Here is a 23,398-nt window from a genome sequence, read left to right as displayed (position 1 = left end):
AGAAAAAAAGAAAAAAAATTGTTAGAATAGTATCATTTAATACGTCAAAAGTTTTATTAAATTTTAATTCTTAATTCCTTTTTATCTATATAGGTTAATGAACTTTCCGAGGAAGAAGAGGAAGATGAAAAGCTGGAACACATAGAAGAACTTCCAGAAGAGGGTGCAGAAAAATCAAATGACATGCCAGAGGTGGTACAGTTAAGAATGACTGAAAACATCCTAGAACCAAATGGTGTTACAGCATCAACAAGGTAGTATTTCACTGTAGATGTAGACTCACCCCAGTATTAATACCGTACAAATTGTAATTGTATGTGAAGATTGACATTTGTATATAAAGAAGAGGGAGAAGAAAATTTTAAAGGAGCAGGCTTGCTAAGGAATTTTCAGTTATTAGTTTAGTATTTGTATCTTTCTTTATAACTTCTTACATATATTACTTCTTAAAATTTATTCATTTTGTTTTTGTATTAACTTGCTGATTCAGAACCTGTGGAAATAGAATTACTAGAGAAAGATATAGTGGCTGAATTGACTTGTATTACCAACTTCTAGGCTGGAAGTAGGTTGTTAAGAAAGACTCTGTGATCCACTAAAGTAGTGCTTTCCAATCCTTTTTGTGTATAAAATGACAATATTTACATGGCATATTGGGCAAATTCTATAAATGTGGTAGTCTGTAGGCACTATCCCCGCACATATCTGGGATCATAGGGCACACTATTTAGGAAGCTCTAAAGAATTTGAGAACTTCCCATAGCTCTAGGCATGCTCAATTTTGTGCTGGTTCTTTGTTAAGCTCTAGGGTTTACTAAGCCTTTCTCATTATGGGGACATAGCTCTATATTTAATCGACTAGATATTTTTCATTAAATTTGTGGTCAAAAAGCACAGGAAATAATGAGAATCAAAAGGCAAAATGTCTTTAAAAAATAACTGGTAATATTAAAAGGAGGAGCTCTCCACTGTGTGTTAAAAAATTAGAAAATAATCTAAAATGTATATTGCTGAATAAAATTATTATATTTCTCTATGGGCCTATAGATCTTTATGTTATGTATGATTTTTTCAAACATGATTTTTAATAATGGTATATTAACACCTTTATTCAATCTTGCCCTTCAACATTTTGTTTATGGTTTTCTGTGTGTTTACATGACTTTCTAATTTATTTTTTGATAACCTCTTAACTATTTTATATAATAATTAAGATATTTATTAACTATGCATTAAAATATTTAACTGTATGGCACAATGGGTTAGCGCTCGGCTACTTATGGAAGGGTTGGTGATTAGAACCCATCAGTGGTTCTGTGGGAGAGAATACCTGGCAGTCTGCTCTGGTAAAGATTACAGCCTAGGAAATCGTATGGGACAGTTCTACTCTATCATCTAGAGTCTGTATTAGTTGGAATCGACTCCATGGCACACAGCAATGACAGCAGCATATTTTACCCAAGCATTCTTTTTTTGGACATTTTGAGTTTTGTTCCAGCTAGCTTGTCAGTATTATATTGCTACTAAAGAATCTTTGTTCTTAGGCCCTTTTTTTCCTTCTTTTGAATTATTTGCTTTGGATAAATTTCCAGGTGTGGATTTCTTGGGGCCCAAAGAGTGAATTTTCCTATGAGTTTTGGTAACCATTTCTAGACTACATAAAAGACTTGGCCCAGTTTACGTTGCCGTCAGCAGTATTTTCTTGAAGACCTAACAACACTAGATTTACATGGGTGTTTTTTATTTTGTAATTTTGAGCTGTACTCCTAATAGTCACTAACTACATGTGGCTACTTAAATTTAAACTTAAATTAAAATTAAATAAAATTTACAGTTCATTTCCACTATTGCAGTAGCCACACTTTTTACATGCTCAGTAGCCATATGTGGCTACCATATTGAGCAGTGCCGATGTAGAACATTTCCATCATCACAGAAATTTCTGTAGAACAGTGTTGATTTACAGGGTAAATTCATTAAGGATTTTTATTTATTTAATTACCAGCAAGATTAAATAGTGTTTCAAATGACTAATAGTTTATTCTCTTTCATATCTGTCTAGTTTTGTAGAGGATCCTCTTCCCCTCCAACACAATCATTTTAGATGGATTCATTGGAGTTTTGGTGGTTGACAAGATTGTTTAATTGCAAGTCCTAGAAACAGACCCTGGTTAAGTAAAGAATAAAAGCAATTTATTAGAAAGATGCTGAGTAGGTTGCAAAGTCAAAAGGAAAATCTGAATAAGTAGGCCTTGGCAAAGATAACATGGGCAGCCCTGGAGAATCTAGTAACAGAAGGTCATGGAAAAATGTCTTTAGCATGTAGCTGTTGCTGTGACAGCTCTGTCTCCCTCAGTGTCTCATTCTGCTCAAGAACAGATTTTTGAAGGGGGCATGGAGAGGCTGGCCTAAATTGAATCAAGTGTTCACCCCCTTGGCTAGGGTCAGGCTGGTCATTATAATTTGTGTGGCCACCAAGACCATGTGGAAATAGAGGAGGAGTTAGTTTCCTGCAGGAAAACCAGACTATTACCAAAAGAAGTGGGTACAGATTTTGAGCAGCAGAAGGAAATGTTTACCACAGTGGTCTACTAGATTTAGTCATGATATTTATATATTTCAGTTAACATTTATACATTTTTATTTTAGTTTTGGCTAATTGGATAAAGATTAAAAAGTACATATAACTACTTTTTTGGTAGTATCTTGCTTCAGTAGCCCCTGGATGGTGCAAATGGTTAACACACTCAGCTGCTAACTGAAAGGTTGGAGATTTGAATCTATCCAGACTTGCCTTAGAAGAAAGGCCTGGTGATCTAGCAGTGAAAACTCTGTGTGCACAGAGTCGCCGTGAGTCAGAGTTGACTCGACGGCGACTGGCTTATTGCTTCAATAATTAAACATTATATTAAGAATAGTACTTTTTAGGTACATAAAACATCTCATTATAATTGAGATAACTACTCAGTTTTTAGTTGAAATTTACTTATGTAAGTTTTAAGTTTTTTAACTTTCTCTTTGAAGTAAGAACAACCATGGTGTATAGTGCTTTTAGACCTTTCCAATTTTTACTCCAGTTTGTTATTAAATATGCATATATTAAAACTTTTAAAAATTTTCTGTTCTTACCCACACTTATTTCCATGGCAGCTTGAGTTAAGGACTAAAGATTGGGTTTGTTTATAGATGAATTTCCTATTTAATTAAAAAGAAATCAAAATGCATGTCATTTCATAAATGTTTAATAAAAGTTTGCTGAATGATTGAAAAAATAATATGGAATGAAGTATATATAGCTAGTTAGAGGGAACAGATGCTTTTGAATGGCCTTCTACAAAGAATGATTAGGTTTAGATACCAGGATTCTTTTTTTTTTTTTTAAGATACCTTTTTAAAACTATTTTATTTCTGATCCCAAGCAATTATTTAAGTTTCTTATTCTATTTTTTTTTTTTTTTTTTTACAAAAATACCTCATCGAATCCATTTGGTTTGACAAGTACTAAATGTACACTCTTTTTAAAATTAAGTCAAATCTTGTCTCTCCTTTGATTTAAACCCTTCAGTGTCTCCCCATTTTACTCACAATAAATGCCAGCAAGGTTCTGTCTACACAGTCTGGCTTTCTCCACTTTTCCGACTTTCTCTTTTCAGTGCTCTCCTTCTGGTAATTCTCCTCTAGCATGGCAGAGTTCACAAGTTCTCTAGCATGTTCCACCTCAGAGCCTTTGCAGTGACTGTTTGCTCTGTCTGGATAGATGTACTCCCCCATGTATCTGCATGGTTCTCTCACCTCTTTCACTTCTTTGCTCAAATGTCACTTTCTTAATGATGCCTCCATGTCCCCCATTCCTGATATCCCTTGCCCTGTTCTGTTTTGTCCGTAACAGTTATGACCTTATAACGTATGTTTATTATGTTATTGTCTATCTTCTAGCACTAGAATTTAAGCCACATGACAACAGGGTTTTGTTCACTCATGTATTTACAACACTTAGAATAGTGTCTACCACAAAGTAGATGTTTAATAAGTACTGAATGTTGAATAAATGGGGATTTAGAAGCAAGATAGAGTTTTCTTGATCTCAACTTAATTACTAGATAGCAAAATGTGCTAGTTTTTCAAGACAGAAGAAATGTAATATAAATTCTTGGATTATCTGCTTTGGGTAAAAGAAAATGTATATCTACCTTAGGTGAAAGAAAATGTGTATGGAATGCGTAGGGCCTAGCATCTAGGGGGCTCTTAATTTGTTCTGATGAATTAGTTGATACTGTATTGCTTGAAATTGGAGATAGAAGTTTTGGTAGCTAGCATGTGTTATTATTATTTTTTTAAAAATTGTGGTAAAATATATATAACAGAAAATATGCCACTTTAACCATTTTTAAGTGTACAATTCAGTGACATTAATTCTGTTGACTGTGTTGTGCAACCATCACTGCTATCTATTTCCAGAAGATTTTTGTTACCCCAACATAAACAAAACTCCGTACCCCTTAAGCAATAACTCCCCATCCCTGTTTCCCTCCACCCCTGGTAATGACTAATAAACTTTTGTGTCCATTCTAGATATTTCATATAAATTAGATCATATAATATTTATTGTTTTGTGTTTGGATTATTTCACTTAGCATCTTTTCAGGCTTCATGTTATAGCATGTATCATAACTTCATTTCTCTTTATGGCTGAATAATATTCCATTGTATGAATAATACCACATTTTGTTTATCCATTCATCTGTGGATGGACACTTAGGTTGTTTCCAGCTTTGGGCTATTGTGAATAATGCTGCTGTGAACATTGAGGTGCAACCCGTCTGAGTCCCTGCTTTTGATTCTTTTGGGTATATACCTAGGAGTGGAATTGCTGGGTCATATGGTAGCTCTGTGGAGTCCTGGTAGCGCAGTGGTTAAGAACTCGGCTGCTAACCATAAGGTCAGCAGTTGGAATCCACCAGCCGCTCTTTGGAAACCCTGTGGGGCAGTTCTACTCTGTCAGATAAGGTCGCTATGAGTCGGAATCAACTTGACAGCAATGGGTTTGTTGTTTTTTTGTATGGTAATTCTGTGTTTAACTTTTTTATTATTATTATTATTTTGCTTTAGGTGAAAGTTTATAGCTCAAGTTAATTTCTCATACAAAAATTTATACACGTATTGTTATGTGACACTAGTTGCAATCCCTATAATGTGATAGCACAGTCCCCCTTTCTACCCCGTGTCCATCCAACCAGCTCCTGTCCCTTCCTATATTCTCATCCTGCTTCTGGACAGGAGCTGCCCATCTGGTCTTGTGTGTCTGCTTGAGCTAAGAAGCACACTCTTCACCAGTATTACTTTATGTTTTATACTCCAGTCTAATCTTTGTCTGAAGAGTGGGCTTTGGGAATGGTTTTAGTTCTGGGTTAACAGAGCTTCTGGGGGCATGGCTTTGAGGGTTCCTCTAGTCTCAGTCAGACCATTAAGTCTGGTCTTTTTATGTGAATTTGAGTTCTGCTTCACACTTTTCTCCTGCTCTATTATGGACTCTCTGTTGTGTTCCCTGTTAAGTGGTCATTGGTAGTAGTTGGGCACCATCTAGTTCTGGTCTCAGGCTGATGGGGTCTCTGGTTAATGTAGCCCTTTTGTCTCTTGGGCTAGTATTTTCCTTGTGTCTTTGGTGTTCTTCATTCTCCTTTTCTCCAGGTGGGTTGGGACCAATTAATGCATCTTAGATGGCTTCCGGCAAGCTTTTAAGACCCCACACTCCACTCACCAAAGTGGGATGCAGAACATTTTCTTAATAAACTTTGTTTCGCCAGTTGACTTAGATGTCCCCTGAAACCATGGTCCCCAGACCCCAGCCCCTGCTACTCTGTCCCTCAAAGTGTTTGGTTGTGTTTAGGAAGCTTTTTAGCTTTTGGTTTAGTCCAGTTGTGCTGACTTCCCCTGTATTGTGTGTTGTCCTTCCCTTCACCTAAGATGATTCTTGTCTACTATCTAATTAGTGAGTTCCCCTCTCCCTCCCTCCCCACTCTCATAACCATCAAAGAATGTTTTCTTCTGTGTTTAAACCTTTTCTTGAGTACTTATAATAATGGTATCATACAACATTTGTCCTTTTGCGACTGCCTAATATTTCACTCAGCATAATGCGTTCTAGGTTCATCCATGTTGTGAGATGTTTCACAGATTCATCATTGTTCTTTATCGTTGTGTAGTATTCCATTGTGTGTGCCATAATTTGTTTATCTAGTCATCTGCTAACGGGCACCTACGTTGTTTCCATTTTTTTGCTATTGTGAACAGTGCTGCAGTCAACATGGGAGTGCATATATCTATTCATGTGATGGCTCTTATTTCTCTAGGATATATTCTAAGGAGTGGGATAGCTGGATCATATGGTACTTCTATTTCTAGCTTTTTAAGGAAGTGCCAAATCGATTTCCAAAGTGGTTGTACCATTTTACATTCCCACCAGCAGGCGTAAGTGTTCCAGTCTCTCCACAACCTCTCCAACATTTATTATTTTGTGGTTTTTGGATTAATGCTAGCCTTGTTGGGGTGAGATGATATCTCATTGTAGTTTTGATTTGCATTTTATCTAATGGCTAATGATCGTGAGCATTTCCTTATGTATCTGTTAGCCGTCCGAATGTCTTCTTTGGTGAAGTGCCTGTTCAAATCCTTTGCCCATTTTTTAATTGGGTTATTTGTCTTTTTATTGTTGAGGTTTTGCAATATCTTGTAGATTTTAGAGATTAGATCCTTATCTATATTGTAGCCAAAATTTTTTTCCCAGTCTGTAGGTTGTCTTTTTTACTCTTTCGGTAAAGTCTTTCGATGAGCATAAGTGTTTGATTTTTAGGAGCTCCCAGTTATCTAGTTTCTCTTCTGGTGTTTGTGTATTGTTAGTAATGTTTTGTATTCTGTTTATGCCAGGTATTAGGGCTCTTAGCGTTGTCCCTATTTTTTCTTCCATAATCTTTATCATTTTAGATTTTATATTTAGGTCTTTGATCCATTTTGAGTTAGTTTTTGTGCATGGTGTAAGGTATGCATCATGTTTCAGTTTTTTGCAGATGGATATCCAGTTATGCCTGCACCATTTGTTAATAGATTGCATTTTCCCCCTTTAACAGACTTTGGGCCTTTATCAAATATCAGCTGTAGATGAGTTTACATCTCAATTCTCAATTCTGTTCCACTGGTCTATGAATCTGTTATTGTACCAGTACCAGGCTGTTTTGACTACCATAGTGGTATAATATATTCTAAAATCAGGTAGTGTAAAGCCTCCCACTTTGTTGTTGTTCAGTAATGGTTTTCTTATCCAGGGCCTTCTGTGTTTAGCTTTGAGGAACTGCCAAAGTGTTTTCCACAGTGACTGCACCATTTTACATTCCCACCAGCAATGGATGTGGGATCCAGTTTCTCCGCATCCTACCAACACCTATTATTTTCCATTTTTTTGATCATAGCCATTCTAATGGGGGTGAGATGGTATCTCATTTTGGTTTTGATTTGCGTTTCTCTGATGACTGATGACCTTGAGCATCTTTTCATTGGCCATTTGTATATCTTCTTTGGTGATATGTCTTATTAAAGTCCCATGCTTTAATTTTTTGATTTTATTGTTTGTCTTTTTGTTGTTGATGTGTCATCTTTTTGAGTATTTCTATGAGGTAGTTTGCAGACATGTACTGGAAGTATTAGGTAGCCTACTTTGGATTTTCTATTCAGAAGTAGCACAGAAACCTATGCAAATGATTAGGTTAGATGCTAAGATCGTGCTTTGTTGTTGAGTCGGCCCCTGACTGATGGTGACCCCAAGCACAGTGGAACGAAACGCTGCCTAGACCTTTGCCATTTCCATGATCAACTGGGGATCAGACTGTTGTGATCTAACAGATTTTCATTGACTGATTTTTGAAAGTAGATTGTCAGGGCTTTCTTCCTAGTCTGTCTTAGTCTGGAAGCTCTGCTGAAACTTGTTCAGTTTCATAGCAACATGCAAGCCTCTACTGACTATTATGAATAATATTGCTATGTAAGTTCTTGTTTGCGTCTTATGGTGCACATATGTATGCACATGAAGACATACACATGCCTTCAACTTTAGTAAGTATTGCTAAATTATTTTCCAAAGTGCTTATTTCAGTTTTATACTCCCATTAGCAGAATGTGAGAGTTCTCATTGCTACACACCTTAGTGTATCAACTTAGTATTAACTATTCTGATGGCGTATAATAATATTTTGTTGTCATTTTAATAAGATTCAGCCCCTTTGCATGTATATTGACCAATTCCTTGTTTTGTGAAATGCCTGTTCAAGTCTGTTGCCCATTTTTCTATTGAGTTATCTTTTTCTTATTGATTTATAGGAGTTTTTTGTATATTAACTGGAAGCCCTTTCTTATATTTGTTGCAAATATCTTTTTCCCACTGTGTGGTGTGCCTTTTCATTCTCATATTGTATCTTCTGATGAATAGTTCCTAATTTTAAGTTAATCAGATTTCTCATTCTTTTCCCTCTGTGGTTAATGCATTTTGTGGTTCATGCTCTTAATGCTTTTTATGTCCTGTTTAAGAAATCTTTTCCTAAATTGAGGTCAAGAATATGCATTCCTTTACTATCTTTTATAAACTGTATCAGTTAAGTCTACAGTCTACTTGGAATTGATTTTATCTATGGTGTGTGAGTTGGGGCCAGGTTTTTTCCATCTGAATATCCTATTGTCCCAGCATCAGTTTTTGAAAGACTGTCGTTTCCCTGCTCTCTGTAGTGCCACCTTTATTCTAAATCAAGTTTATATGCATGGGTTCTTTTGTGTTATTTGTCTGTTCTTGTGCCAATACCATACTGTCTGATTTACTTTAGCTTTTATGGTATTTAAGGTCTGGAGTAGGATCCTAGTCTTCAAAATACAATGCTGTCACTCCAGGAGATTCTAATACAGGTAATCTATGGATGACACCCCAGCTGTAGGGATAGCAAGACAGCTCCCATATTCTAGCTTAGTCTACATTAGCCTGTATTAAAATAATTATTAAAAAACCTACATTTATTAAATATAGCAATTTTGACATATAATTGCACACTTTATGTACGTATAAAAACACTTTTCCATGTTCCCAATCTTTATGAACATCATTTTAATTATTTCAGAACAATCCATTGTGTGTACCTTGGCCCATTTTGCATATTTGCTGATATTTCTTTCTTAAAAATAATGCTGCAAATATAATAAAATGTCAGTTTTGAATCTAGATGATGGGTCTGTAGGTGTTCATGTATAATTCTTTCAACTATACTGTGTTTTTGAGAATTTTTGTAATAAAATATTTAAAAAATAATGCTACAGAGAACACTTTATAGTATAGAGTCTTTTTTGTATTTAAGGTAGATTTTGGTAGATCCTTTAAATAAAAACTCAGATGTGGAATTATACAAAGAGCATGCACATTTTTAGGGCTCTTTAAAACACATTGCCACATTGATTTCCATAAAGGTTTTACTGATTTAATTTACCTTCCCCCTATCAATTTAGGAGTTTCACTTTCATAGCCTTTATCAGCATGGTATATTAACATCTGCTACTGAAAAAAAATTATTTTAATCCTATCTTTAATTGCATTTCAAGTTAGGTTGATTATTTTTCTTTTTGTTTATTTGATTCTTCCCATTTAGCGATAATCTAATCTGACAAAAAAAGGTGAAAAATTTCCTGTGGGAGAATAAGTACATTAACTATGGTGAATTTGAAAAAAAGAACACAGAGAGGATACAAACTCTACAAAAAATTAAAACATGATGAAAGCTTTAATAACAGACTAATAGAATAAATAGTTGAGAATTTGGTATAAAGATAAAACAAAAGCCCACTAGAAATCACAGATTAAATGGTGAAGAGAAGAGTGTTGGATCTATAAATGTTCCTCACACCATTCAATATACTACATTGCCAGTGGATTGCAGTTAGATATTAAAAACAAAGCTAATATTTCTCGGTAGGGAAGGAATTTTCTAAGTTTAGTAGAGATTATAAATATTACTAAGGAAAATGTAACAGATTACACCACATAAAGTTTTAACTTTTATAATTCAACACCAATTTCTAACTGAAATTAAAAATATAAACAACAGATTACTACAGCAAAATATCAGAAAAAGATCTAATATCCTAGCTAACATTTAAGGGCTCTTTAGGGAAAGCCTCATTTATCTTTTTTGGTTTTTGTCTTTTTCTGCAAGAATCACTATTTAACTTTCAGCTCACATGAAATTACTAGAAATAAACTGATGACTACAATATTCTGTGTGCACAAATATGTTATTTCCCCCCAGCTTTTCCTTATTTCAGAAAGGAAGTCCCCTCAAACTTTGTAAGTATGAAAATGTTCTTAAGCACTCTCCTTGAGGGGATTAGTTTGAAGGCATTTAGAGCTAAGAATAATCTAGTCTTCTAAAACTAGTATAGTATTGGCAGTTCATTAATTTTTTCTTTTAAGCAAGGAGGGGTTATGCGTGCCAAGCCAAGGTGCCTTACTGTTGTCTGATAAAACAATTCTGCAAATTGCTACTAATGTTCTTGCTGTAGGGGAGATCTGAAGGTTGCTGGATGAATGGTAAATGATGTTCATTTGGTTTCCCACAGTGAATCCTGAGAATATTGACCTGGTAAATGCTGTTCTGCATGTTGGTTAGAGTTTCTGCTGGCACATTTTGGAGAGGATCTTCAAAAGCTAATTTAAATTTACTTTTTAAAAATGATTCATTTTATTGAAGAATAACATGCATACAGAAAAGTTTACAAACCGTGAGCTCATTGGATTATCTCAAAGTGAACTTGTATAACTACCACCTGGATCAGAAAACCCTCTCCTTTTCTTTCTCAAATGCTACCCTCCTCCCTCTTCTTGAAGGTAGCCACTATCCTGACTTCTAGTACCCGTAGATTAGTTTTTCCATTTACTGAATTTTTTTCCTTTTAAAATCAACTTTATTGGAGTATAATTTTCATGCACTAAAATGCGTCCATTTTAAGTATAGAGTTTCATAGTTTTTGACAAATACATATCCTACATACACATACACATATCCCATAGAATATACCTGTAACTACCACCACCGTCTGGATACAGACCACACCCTTCTGAACTGGAACTGAAGCCATTCCCGGAGACAACCCTTCAGCCAAACCATAGACAGCCCTATAATAAACAATAACACCCAAGAGGAACGTGCTCCGTAGAACAAGCAATTATGTGAAATCAATAGGGCAACATTTGCCCAAAAGCAAAGATAAGAAGGTAGGAAGGGTAGCAATAGCAATTTGGGATGAAAGGAAACAACGAACCTGGGATGGAAATGGGGGGAGTGCTGACACATTGTAGGGAATGAAACCAATGTCATGGAACATATAAACTATTGAATGGGAAACTAATTTGCTGTGTAAACTTTCACCTAATGCACAATAAAAATTCTAAAAATAAAAGATACAGACCATTTTCATTACCCCACAAAATTCACTTATGTTCCTTTGCAGTAAATCTCCCCCCACCCCTGGTCTCAGGCAACCACTAGTCTGTTTTCTGTCATTGTGGATTAGTTTGCCTGTTCTAGAATTTCATATAAATGGGATCTCACATAGTATGTGCTCTTTTGCATCTGGCTTCTTTTGCTTGGCATAGTATTTTTGAGATTCATCCATGTTGTTGCATGTGTCAGTTGTTTGCTCATTTTATAGAATACTGTTTGGTTGTCTTAGTCATCTGGTGCTGCTATAACAGAAATACCACAAGTGGATGGCTTTAACAAAGGGAGATTTATTCTCTCACAGTCTAGTAGGCTACAAGTCCAAATTCAGGGCATCACCTTCAGGGGAGGGCTTTCTCTGTCTGTCGGCTCTGGCTCTGGACGAAGGTCCTTGTGATGCATCAGTCTTCCCTAGGTTCAGGAGCTTCTCTGCGCAGGAACCTCAGGTCCAAAGGACGCGCTCTGCTCCCGGTGTTGCTTTCTATGAGGTTCCCATGTCTCTGCTTGCTTTTCTCTTTTATATCTCAAAAGAGATTGGCTTAAGACACTGTCTAATTTTGTGTATCTCATCGGTATAACTGCTGCTAATCCATTTTATTACATCATAGTGATAGAATATACAACACATAGGGAAGTCACATCGGATTACAAAATGGTAGACAATCATATAATACTGGGAATCATGACCTAGCCAAGTTGACATATATTTTTGGGGGACACAATTCAATCCATGACATTGGTGATAATTCTGTTGTATGGACATACCGCACTTTGTTTATTCTTCTGTTTGGGTTGTTTTCAGTTTTTCGCTGTTATGAATAAAGTTGCTATGCTTGGACTTCTGATTTCATTTCTCTTGGGTAAATCCCCAGGACTGCTGTTGTAGGTTGCTGGCTAAGTATATGTTCAGTTTTATATAAAACTGCCAAACTGGTTTCCAAAGTATTTGTAACATTTTATATTCCCACCAGCATTATATGAGAATCTTAATTGCTTCACACTTGGTGTTTTCATTCTGCTTAAACAGATTGAAAATAATTTAAGTTGAAGTAGATACGGGTTTAAGTTGCATTTCCCTGATAATGGTGGTAAAAATTAAGATTTTATCTGTATTTTTATAAGTATCAGTAGATACTGTGGTGCAAAATTTGCCAAGGAGAATCTGTCACCAGCACAGTAAATGAGTTAGTCTGAATTTTACAGTGCCCATTGCGTCTTTTCTCTTTGTTGCTTGAGAATATCCTCTTTCTAGTGGCATATGCTGTTGCATCTGGTGAGGAATACAGGACCAGCATTGAAGTCTTCATGCTATCTGGGATGCAGTGCTTTTGTTGGGCTAGTAGTAAGTTTTTTAAGACAGATGGGAGGTTCTGCTATTGTGTGGCGTCACTGTACAGGTCAGGAAGCAACTGACATGAAAATCACTCTTCTCTACAGCTGTGTGATGGCGCTGGTATCAGATGTGCTTAGGAATACAGTGTCATTTATACATATGTTAACCTCCTATCTGATAGATGGTTTTTTAAATAACCACCTGTATCCATTAATACTACTTTTCACTTAAATTCAATACAACTAATTTTTTTCTCAGCATTTGAATAAGTCATTGTTTCTCCAAGTGAGCACCAGATGATGTAGTTGGCTTCATCTATTTATATATATCTTCATATTGAGGAACCCTTGTGGCGCAACAGTTAAGCAGTTGGCTATTAATGGAAAGGTTGCTGGTTCAAATTCCCCAGTGGCTCTGTGGGACAAAGACATGGTAATCTGCTCCCATAAAGATTACAGCCTAGAAAACCCTATGGGGCAGTTCTGCTTTGTCACATGGGGTCACTATGAGTCAAAATCTACTCCATGGCACCTAACAACAACAACTGTATATCCAAAGGTAGACAGACATGTAGACGAACATATGGATATTTATATACAGTGTAACAGATACAGACAGTTGTATAGATATCTGTAAAGGTTGCTGGGTAGGACAAATGGTTTGTGCTTGACCGCTAACCTATAGGTTGGTGGTTCAAACCCATCCAGTGATGCCACATAAGAAAGACCTAGTGATCTGCTTCCGTAAAGGTTACAGCCAAGAAAACCCTATAGAGCAGTTCTACTGTGTAGCACATGAGGTTGCCATGAGTTGGAATTGACCAGACAGCAATGTTTTTTTTTTTTTTTTTTAATAGATTCTGTATAGATAATATTAAATGTGTGTTTTTTAAGGGTCTTTGTATGAAGACTCCCTGGTGGCACAGTGGTTAAGCGCTTGGCTGCTAACTGAAAGGTCAGCGCGAACCCACCACCTGCTCCATGAGAGAAAGATGTGTAAGTGCTTGGCTGCTAACTGAAAGGTCAGCGCGAACCCACCACCTGCTCCATGAGAGAAAGATGTGTAAGTGCTTGGCTGCTAACTGAAAGGTCAGCACGAACCCACCACCTGCTCCACGAGAGAAAGATGTGGCAGTCTGCTTCCATAAAGATTCCAGACTTGGAAGCCCTATGGGTCAGTTCTCCTGTGTCCTGTAGGATCGCTATGAGTCAAAATCAGCTTGAAGGCAGTGGGTTTTTTTTTTTTTTTTGTATGAAAATAGTTTCTTTAGAAAATTAGAATCACACTCTGTTAGAGATACTCATGCTATGCTGTATGTATTTTTGTTTTTAGTAACTTTTTTTTGGTTTTAGAAGACAGAGCGTAGTTGTTAATAGCAGGGGCCTTGGAGTCCCCAACCTCAGTCAGGTCCCAGTTCTTATCCTTGAAGCTGTGTGCATTTGGGCAGGTTAATTAATATCTGAGCTTCAGTTTTGTGGAAAGGGGAAAATAATTGTAATTCCTAGAGTATTAAAAACTATTAAATGAGATAAAGGCATATCAGGCTCCTTGCCCATAGTAAATATTAACTTTTGTTTTTGGTCTTGTTAGTGATACGTTATCTCATTTTTTTTCTTTGGTTAATGTTTGAAACCTTTCACAACCAGATTCAGAAAATATTTCTAGCCTGGTATGTAATTGAAAACATGAAGCTTAGTGTATGCTGTCCTGGTTGTGTCAAGGTAATATAGCTGTGGCAGTTTTCAGCACATTTTGTAGCCATTTAGTATTGAAAAATTTTATAGCTAATTTCTTTTTTTGATTGCAGTGCTCATATGTCTCCCATCAGCATCTTACCAGCTTCTGCAGAGTAAGTAGAATACTTAAAGAAGACACATTTTTAAATTTTTAAAATATTCCTAAGCTGTAGAAATAAATCGTGTATTCATTGTGCTCACTTTAGAGGAAATACTGTTTATAAGACCGTGAAACTAGTATTTTATGTACTGAAATAGGAACAAATAAAGAAGGAGCTCACTGAACTAATATACAAAATAAAGATGAGCTTTTTTTAGATGATTTTTTGTGATCCTGTGAAATAATTGAAAAATGTTGATAGAGCTTTCTTTACTAAGTTTTCTTAAAAAAAAAAAAAAAAAAGAAGACTTCATGTAAAATATGGATAATGCCCTTATAGTGCCTTTTATTTAGCTGAGTGTTGGTAAATTATTTTGCTTTTAAATGTACCCTTGAAAAGTCTGTCTTTAAATGCATTTCCAAATAGTAGTGAGGAATGAATTATTGGGACAACTGATCCTCCTCACCCCCAACAATAATAGTGACATTGTGATTGGTTTGTATAGGATCATCTAGTTGGACAAATTTCATTTAAAAATTTGAGCCAGTGTCATGTATCCTTTTATATGTTTCTTTTTATATTTCAGTTTACCCATTTAACCACCATAATAATACTGATTTTCAAATTTATGTTTATGTGGCCAAATACCTAATTAAGGTGACTGCTTCTTACTAAAATGTGTTCTATTGTAGCATTTTAGAAAGAACAATTAGAGCAGCTGTGGAACAACACCTTTTTGATCTGCAGAGCAGCCTAGATCATGATCTTAAGAATTTACAACAGCAAAGTCTGGTGTGTAATAATGAAGCAGGAAGTATTAATTGTGATGGGGAAGGCTCTAATAACCAGTAAGAAACTTTTCAAGCATTTTACTGTTATGTATTAAGGGTTATAAAATTGTTTTGTTATCTTAAAAAAACTGTATGTTCACTTAAAATAATGGGGTCTCATCTGACTTGGGGGTTTCTGAAAGTCAGTGTGAAAAATGACTTTATATATACTAGTTTATAAATTATATATACTTAACACTGAAAATTTCATAGATCTTCCATTAAATTACTTTGAATAGTACCTTTTATTAAGTCCAACCCAGCTAGTCTTTCCTCTCTGAATACCAGGTGAAGTATTACCTTTAGGGACTGTGTTATATGAAAAATACTTAACCTTTAAAAATGAGACTCATACTTAGTGTAAGATACAGTCACACTGTGAGAGGTATGCAGTGATCTAGACAGGTAGGTACAGGGACAACAGATTGACATCACTCTAGGGCATGTGATCATTGAGTGAAAAGGTGAGCAGAATCATTCTTTGTTATTTAAATTATCATTCCCTGCCACTAGACCCCCTAACACCTTTTTTAGGTTAGCTGTTAATACATGAACGTGTGTGATTTAATTACACCTACGATTAGTGAGGTTCCTCCACTTTTTCTCTAACCTGGTACTATGAAATTAAGGAAAAGCCTCACCTCTTTTCCTATTGTTTCACCTCAGCATTTTAGGATATATATGTGATTCCCTCTGAGACCACAATGTAATGATTTAATGTTTTTCACGTATCAGTTTTCATTTTGCAGACAGATGAGTAAGATCTACCCAACAGGAAAGTTTAAAGAAAAAAAATAGAGGATTGGGTAGAGTGATTTTTTTTTTTTTTAAAGAAGATTTTAGAAGAGCTAAATATATCTTCCAGGGTGCCTCTGTGTAGGTTCAAACCAACAACCTTTTGATTAGTAGCCCAGCACTTAACTGTTTATGCCACCTAGGAACTCCTTAAATATATCTAGTGCACTAGAATAGCTATTAAATATGGAATGAAACCGAAAAATATTAACAGATATAAAAATCAACGATCAGAATATGTTTATTTTAGGAATACCATATTGTACAACTGCAGGAGTGCCATGTAGACACCATAGTTTCCGTGGATGGCATTACCAGCCTGTGCCATTATATGTGATGGCCCTGGTTTGTATGCTTTGAAGCCATGATTAGAACCGATACAACTAGAATCTATAAGGAGTAGTTCAGCTAAATATGAAGAAAAAAAGCAGTGTCTAAAAATTGGAAATAGTGGGAAGATGTTTCAAAGGATATAGTAGTAGCATATTCTTTGGGAGTTTGTCCTTTTGGCCTTTAGCTTAACGAGGGATCCTGTAAACCTATGCTCATGCTCAGACAATATACTTAATCTCATCACTGGGGAAATAACTCATGTTCTATGACTGGGGGTGGTATCATCTTTATAAGCAAAGATGCATATTCTAAACAATTTAAGATAAAAAAATCTGCAGTAGGAAGCTATTCCTTTTGTACTTGATAAGGAGTTGGATGTTGTGGTGTCTAGTACTAGACTTGTATTTCCATCAGAATAAACAAGTCATTATGGTTGGGAGTGTGCATTCGTAAGGGAAATCATTTTGGCACATAAAATATTTTCAAAGCCATTCATTTGCTTTTGGAAATTTTCAAAGGAGTGGCAGACAAGGTCCTTCACAAAATCCCAAAGAGAGTTAAAAAAAAAAACTTAGCAAACTTAATAATCTAACTTAGCGAACAAAGACAGTGTGGGTTTTTATGAAGAGGACACATTTTCTTGAACAAGTAAAAGTTTCAGATCATTATTGGTATGTATTTATTTTAAAGGCATTACATATTCAGCATTTGGCCTGACATGATTTTTTAATCTTCGTTACTAGGGTTGATATTGCTGATGGTATTATTAATGCCAGTGAGAGTAACAGAGAGTATTCAGAACCTGTGGCTAGCACTAATTTAGACAATGAAGTTATGCAGCAAGATTTTGTATTTGAGGATGAAGAAAATAACCAGGTAAGAAATGCAAAGACCAAAAAATCTCTGTGTAGATGTGTTAGATGTACCACTCTGATTGCTTCGTCTGTTCCTTTGATACCAGAAACCACAATTGAGTATCTTTGATGACACATTTGCCTTGATTATAAATCAAAGAATGTACATTCTCTCAGTAGAAGTCAGGAACCACCAGAAGTTGGGTAGAGAAGCACCTTATTTTAAGGTACTATTTTTCTGGAATGAAACAAACTATGATGTCAGCTGAGGGGTTGGTGGTATTTTGGGTAAACTTCGTTCTTTTTTAAAACTTTTCTCTATTTCCTAGATGTTTTCTGAAGAACATGATCTTTTCATAATTTGAGAAAGCCCATGAACATTGTTTTAAAAATAACTAAATTATTTTTACTGTTACACTATACTGTTAGTGGTAACTTTGTTTAAAATAATTAATTGCAATTAATAGTACAATGCCACATCTTTCTAAGATATTTCAAAGTGTAGTTTTGATAATACTTTGAAAAAATAAGATACTATAATTAATAGATAAGGAAGCTTTCTTCAGCATGTCTCTATTATAAACTAAAGTAAACCTAAAAAAAGGAATTTAGAGCCTGAAGACTTAGGTTTGTATTCTCGCTCTGCTGCTTAATAGCATGTGACTTTGGCTAAGTTACCAAATGTCTCTGAGCTACTCTTTGCTTTTCTCTAAATAAATGGGGTGATACCTACAATAGAGGATTATTATAAACATCAAAAGAGATAAAAATACTAAAAATTACTTTATAAGCTAGAAAACATGTCAGTTCACTGCCGCCGTTACTTTCACTGGACTCTTTTTTGTGTATATCTCATTAATCCCTTTTCATCTATTCAAGGTTATTGCTTCAGTAGTTGTCCCCTTGCTCAATCCCAGATTATCAGTTTCTGCCTGTCTATTGGATTATTCCCACCAACATACTTTTATTTCTCCCACGTTTAGGGGAAACCCTGTCTTTGACCCTTCATCTCACTCTAGCCACACTCCCATTTCTCCGTTTCCCTTTATAATGAAATTACTTGAAGGAATTTCTATCTCTGTTTTTTTTTTTAAATTCGTCTGCACCCATTTTTTTCTTGAATCCACTTAAGGCAGCCTTTAGCTCCTACCATTCCTCTGAAACAGCTCTTGAAAGTCACCAATGATATCTGTTGCAAATTTACCTAATAGCAGAATTTGATCCAATTAATCATTCCCACTACCATGGTACATTTTGTTCACTTTGCTTGTATCTCTAGTCTAGACCTCTCTCTTGAACTATAGATTTCTATATCCAGCTGCTCTACTCAACATTTCCACGTGAATATCTTACAAGAATTTCAAACTTACCTTGCACCAAACTGAACTCCTAATCTCAACACATCTGCTCTTCCTCATTGTCTTTAAAATCTCAGTAAAGGACAATTTCTCCTTCCATCTAATCCATGATTCCTTTCACAGTGAACATCTAGTCCTTCACAAAGTCCTGTTGGCTATACCTTCAAAGTATATCTGGAATCTGACTACTTTTTATTGTCTCCACTGCCACCACGCAGATCCAAGCCACCATTATCTCACCTAGATTATTATATTTTGATTTCCCCATTTTTGCCCCTGCACTAAGCCAGGGCATAGTGGGCGAATCCCACCTTAGTCAGCATTGGGCTGTCTCGTGTTCCCTCTGTGTCTGATCAGCCCCCATTCATTAGCCTCAGGTGCTGATAAGCTAGAAAGAACCCAGAACAAAGGCCAAATGGCTTTCTGCAAGGTGATTCCACATCTTGCAGTACCCCCTTACAGTCTTTTTTCAACACAACAACCAGAGTGATCCTTTTAAAATGAAAGTTAGATAATGTCAATTGTCAGAACCTTTCAGTACTATCTAGGTATCAAAATATAGCAGTAGGCACTACGTAAACACTGACTGATAGACAGTTATGATTGAGACAGCTAAATCTTTTTTTTTTCCCTCTCGTTTGTGCTTTAGATGAAGGTTTACAGAGCAAATTAGTTTCTCATTAAACAATTAATACACATATTGTTTTGTGACATTGGTTGACAGCCCTATGACATGTCAACACTCTCCCCTTCTCGACCTTGGGTTCCCCATTACCAGCTTCCTGTCCCCTCCTGCCTTCTCATCCTTGCCCCCTGGGCTGGTGTGCCCATTTAGTCTCCTTTTGTTTTATGGGCCTGTCTAATCTTTGACTGAAGGGTGAACCTCAGGAGTGACTTCAATACTGAGTTAAAAGGGTGTCCAGGGGCCGTACTCTCAGGGTTTCTCCAGTCTCTGTTAGACCAGTAAGTCTGGTCTTTTTTTGTGAGTTAGGATTTTGTTCTGTGTTTTTCTCCAGCTCTGTCCAGGACCCTCTATTGTGATTCTGAGACAGCTAAATCATAAGGTCTGTCTTCAGTGATGTTGGCCCAGATATCCCAATGATCTGCTTCCTCACCTGATTCTGTATACTTACCTGCTCAGTGAGGCCAGGTTTCCTCATCCTATATGCATTAGCAGCTCCCCGCCCCACTAAAAACCCACCCCGCTCCAGTCACTGAACTTTTTTTCCTTCTTCCCTGTTCCTCCTTTTCATAGTGTTATCACCATTGCACATATCTTTTAAATTATTTATTTATTGTCTTTCATCCACCATTAGACTATAGACTGCATGAGGATGAGATTTTTATCTGTTTTTTTCACTGTTGTATCCTTAGTAGCTAGAACACATAATAGGTATTCACTAAATATTTGTTGAATGTGTGACCAAGCGCATAGTAGTCAAGTCAGTAAATAATTTGCAGTGAATTAAGTTGTTGTATCCGTTACTATGCTGAAGAGAGCAGGAATTAATTCTTCCTAAAACTGGTTTTAGGAAACCTTTATGGATGATGAGTTCTAGGTCTTAAAAAGAAAGCCAATATTTCCCCTTTTTTTCCAGCTAAGATACAGACTCAGTTTCTTCTAATTGTTTGAATAAGTCAGTTCAGCTGTGCATACGTTTACTTTATGCTGGTTATTTGGAAAACACAAACAAAAAAACACATAAATTTTCAGTGACTTGGAATCTACATTATATATGCCCTCAGTGTATAATGCAGAATATAACTAATGCTGTTAGAGGTACAAATGAAGCACTCTGATCCTGCAGAAGAGAGGAAAGAACTTCTGGCTAGGGAAGTTACAGAAGGCTTCTGGGAGGGAGGAAGGGGCTTTTGAACTTGGCCTTTTACTAGGTTAGATTTTGTTAAGGATTTGTGGAACTAAAGGACTAGTATGAGTAAAGATTGCAGGGCAATGTTGGATGTTAGTGAATCATTGCTAGTTGTAGAGTGTATGATGTTTTGAAAAGGTAAATTCTGGAGGACAGTTCTGGAGACATTTGTGGGTTTCGGTCATGTGGAAAGGCTGGAACACTATCTTAACAAATGTGGATTTTCTCGGTGGAAGGAAATTATGGAAGACTTAGAAACAGAGGGAATGATGTGCCCAGATCTGCGTTTTAGGAAGAAGGCTGTGGCAGAAGTCTTGTAAAATGTAGATTGTAGGGAAGATCAGGGGTAAGGACAATAATCAGAAGGCCTTTGCACTGGCTTTGGTGAGAGTTCCTGAACTAGGAGAGGGAAGGAAGATAAAGAAAATTCCAAAGGTGAATATGATTAATATTTAGCTGTTAATTCAGATAAGAAAGAGAGAAACCATCAGATTGGAAAAGGGAAGGTCAGTTTTGCATTACTGGGATATCAAGATGGGTATGACAGCAGAAATTTGGGTCTTGAGCTTTGGCGGATGGTGGAGGGCTCAGTTTGGCTCTGAGTGAATGGAATTGGCAAAGAAGTGACTTGAGTAAGGAAAGAAAAGGGAGTCAAAGAAAGCCCTGGGGAGCCTCCATGTTCTAGGGCTTTGAAGGAAAAAGCAGCCATAGAAGCTGGAAATGTCAAAAAGAGTGAGTTTTTCTGTAAACCTGAAATTGTGTCAAAAAGTTAAAAGGAAAAGAAAGGGGTCAGAAGAAAATGTGCAGAAATAAAGTAGGAAGAATATGTTTAATTTTCATTTATTTGCTTGCTAGTGAGGTTAAAAGTCTAATGGGATAGCTTTTTTTTTTTCTTTCCCTTACTGTTGAACAAAAAATACTCACCAACAATATAATGTTGGTGAGGATGTGGTTGAGATAGGCAGTCCCATATACAGATATTGGGAGTATAAATTTCTGTAAACTTCCTGGAAAACATTGGCAATAAGACCAAAAAACCTTAGCTTAAGCCTTCTACCCAGAAATTTCAAAATCCAAGACTGTTTCTTAAGGAAGTACACACAAATTAGAGATGCATGCAAAGATTTGTGTACTAGAATTATTATTGGGGTTTTATTTACAGAATAAAAAATGGGAACCATACAAAATCCTCAGTAACTGAGAAATGGTCGTATCCATTCAATAGGTTATTGTTGAGTCATTTAAGATTATACTTTAAAGGCCTGAGTAATACTCATGATGTAAAGTTATACTGAAAAAAAAAAAAAGTATAGAAAACTAGAACTAATGCAATCCCAATTTGTGTGTGTGCATGGGGGCGGAGTATGGATAGATAGATGTTGGCACATAGAAGGCTGAGAAGAAATGAAACAATATTTTACAGCAGCCATTTCTGGATGATAGGATTATGGGTGATTTTACTTTTCTTCATATCCTTTTTTATATTTAGGTTTCTGACAGTGAATGCCTGTTGATTTATAATCAAATAAACATAAAAGCTTAATTTCAGTTAAGAAAAATCATTGAATTTATTAATAGTGACTATTGGTAACTTTAGAGAAAGGAGCTTTGGTGTGGATTTCAAGGAAGAATACAGGTGTTTAAGGGTTGAGGAATGAGTATTAAGTGAGTAGGTAGAGGCAGCAAAGTGTAGAATGCCTTTTGGATAAGTTTTGCATTGAAAATAAAAGGGGAGAGAACAGTTGATGGGAGCCTGGTTGTGGAAGAGTTTTTTTTTTCCTTCGTAGGATGATTTGAGCATTTTGATAGAGGGTGAGACTGTCACTAGATAGGGAGAGATTGAAAAATGTCAGAAAAACAGGATAATTAACGGAATACTGGATCCTGGGGTGTAGTTATGGTGTGTGGAGGGAATATGATTAAGGGCACAGATTGAGTGACTATTCCGAAATAAGAAAAGCTACTTTCAACCCTCAGTTGAAGGGGAAATACAGAATATTTTTGAAGTGGGAGGAGTTTTGACGCCTAGGTCATCTTCAGAGGATGAAGAAGCAGGAATAGGGTTTGGTATTGAAGAAGTTGGTAAAGTTTTGCAAGAGTCTTAATGGAGAGAAGTTGAGTACCCCAGAAATCAATTAAAAGTGAGTCAGCAGATACTCGAGTACCAGTGGAGATCTAGCTGAAGTTTGAAGGCATGAGTTTATAGTCAGCCAGATAGCAAGGTTACATATGTGACATTTTGTAGGAACATTTGTCTGCTTGAATGACACAAACTAATCATAAACTTGTTCTGCAGTGGTAAGGGAATTGATAAAATAGCTTTGAGGTAGGTGTCCAGGGGTACAGAGTACATGTTCAGTGCATTAGAAACACACGATTCATGTGGCTTAGAAAGTCTAGGGACGTTTAATGCTAGATAGAGTAGGGGTCAGTACTTCTGTAAAGTATTTTAGGCTTTGTGGGCCATACTTTGTCACAACTACTTAACTCTACTGTTGTAGCATTTCATGCTGTAGAAAATATGTTTGTTTTAAAGTCTATTTTATCTGAGATTAGAATTGCCACTCCTGTTCTTTTTTGGTAGTTGTTAGCTTGATATATTTTTTTCCAACCTTTGACTTTTAATAAATTCACATCTTTGCTTCTAAGGTGTGTCTCTTGTAGG

General features: G+C 36.1%; 1 protein-coding gene across 5 annotated transcripts in view; it reads left to right on the top strand.

Annotated features, from left to right (window-relative positions):
• Positions 1-23,398, top strand: part of FAM13B (family with sequence similarity 13 member B) — a 109,490-nt gene that overhangs the window by 55,938 nt on the left and 30,154 nt on the right. For 3 of the 5 annotated variants that reach the window (XM_023735566.1, XM_023735567.1, XM_023735569.1), the window contains 5 exons: positions 94-254; positions 14,663-14,704; positions 15,385-15,540; positions 17,394-17,526; positions 17,612-17,731. In XM_023735566.1, coding sequence (XP_023591334.1) covers positions 94-254; positions 14,663-14,704; positions 15,385-15,540; positions 17,394-17,526; positions 17,612-17,731 — 612 coding nt within the window. The remainder of the gene's footprint in view (positions 1-93; positions 255-14,662; positions 14,705-15,384; positions 15,541-17,393; positions 17,527-17,611; positions 17,732-23,398) is intronic. The other 2 variants (XM_023735568.1, XM_004381028.3) reach the window with 1 other exon arrangement.

The sequence above is a fragment of the Trichechus manatus genome, unplaced genomic scaffold, assembly GCF_000243295.1.
Source record: "Trichechus manatus latirostris isolate Lorelei unplaced genomic scaffold, TriManLat1.0 scaffold00080, whole genome shotgun sequence".
In the NCBI taxonomy this organism is placed as follows: Eukaryota; Metazoa; Chordata; class Mammalia; order Sirenia; family Trichechidae; genus Trichechus; species Trichechus manatus.
This window is presented reverse-complemented; position numbering and strand designations above follow the sequence as displayed.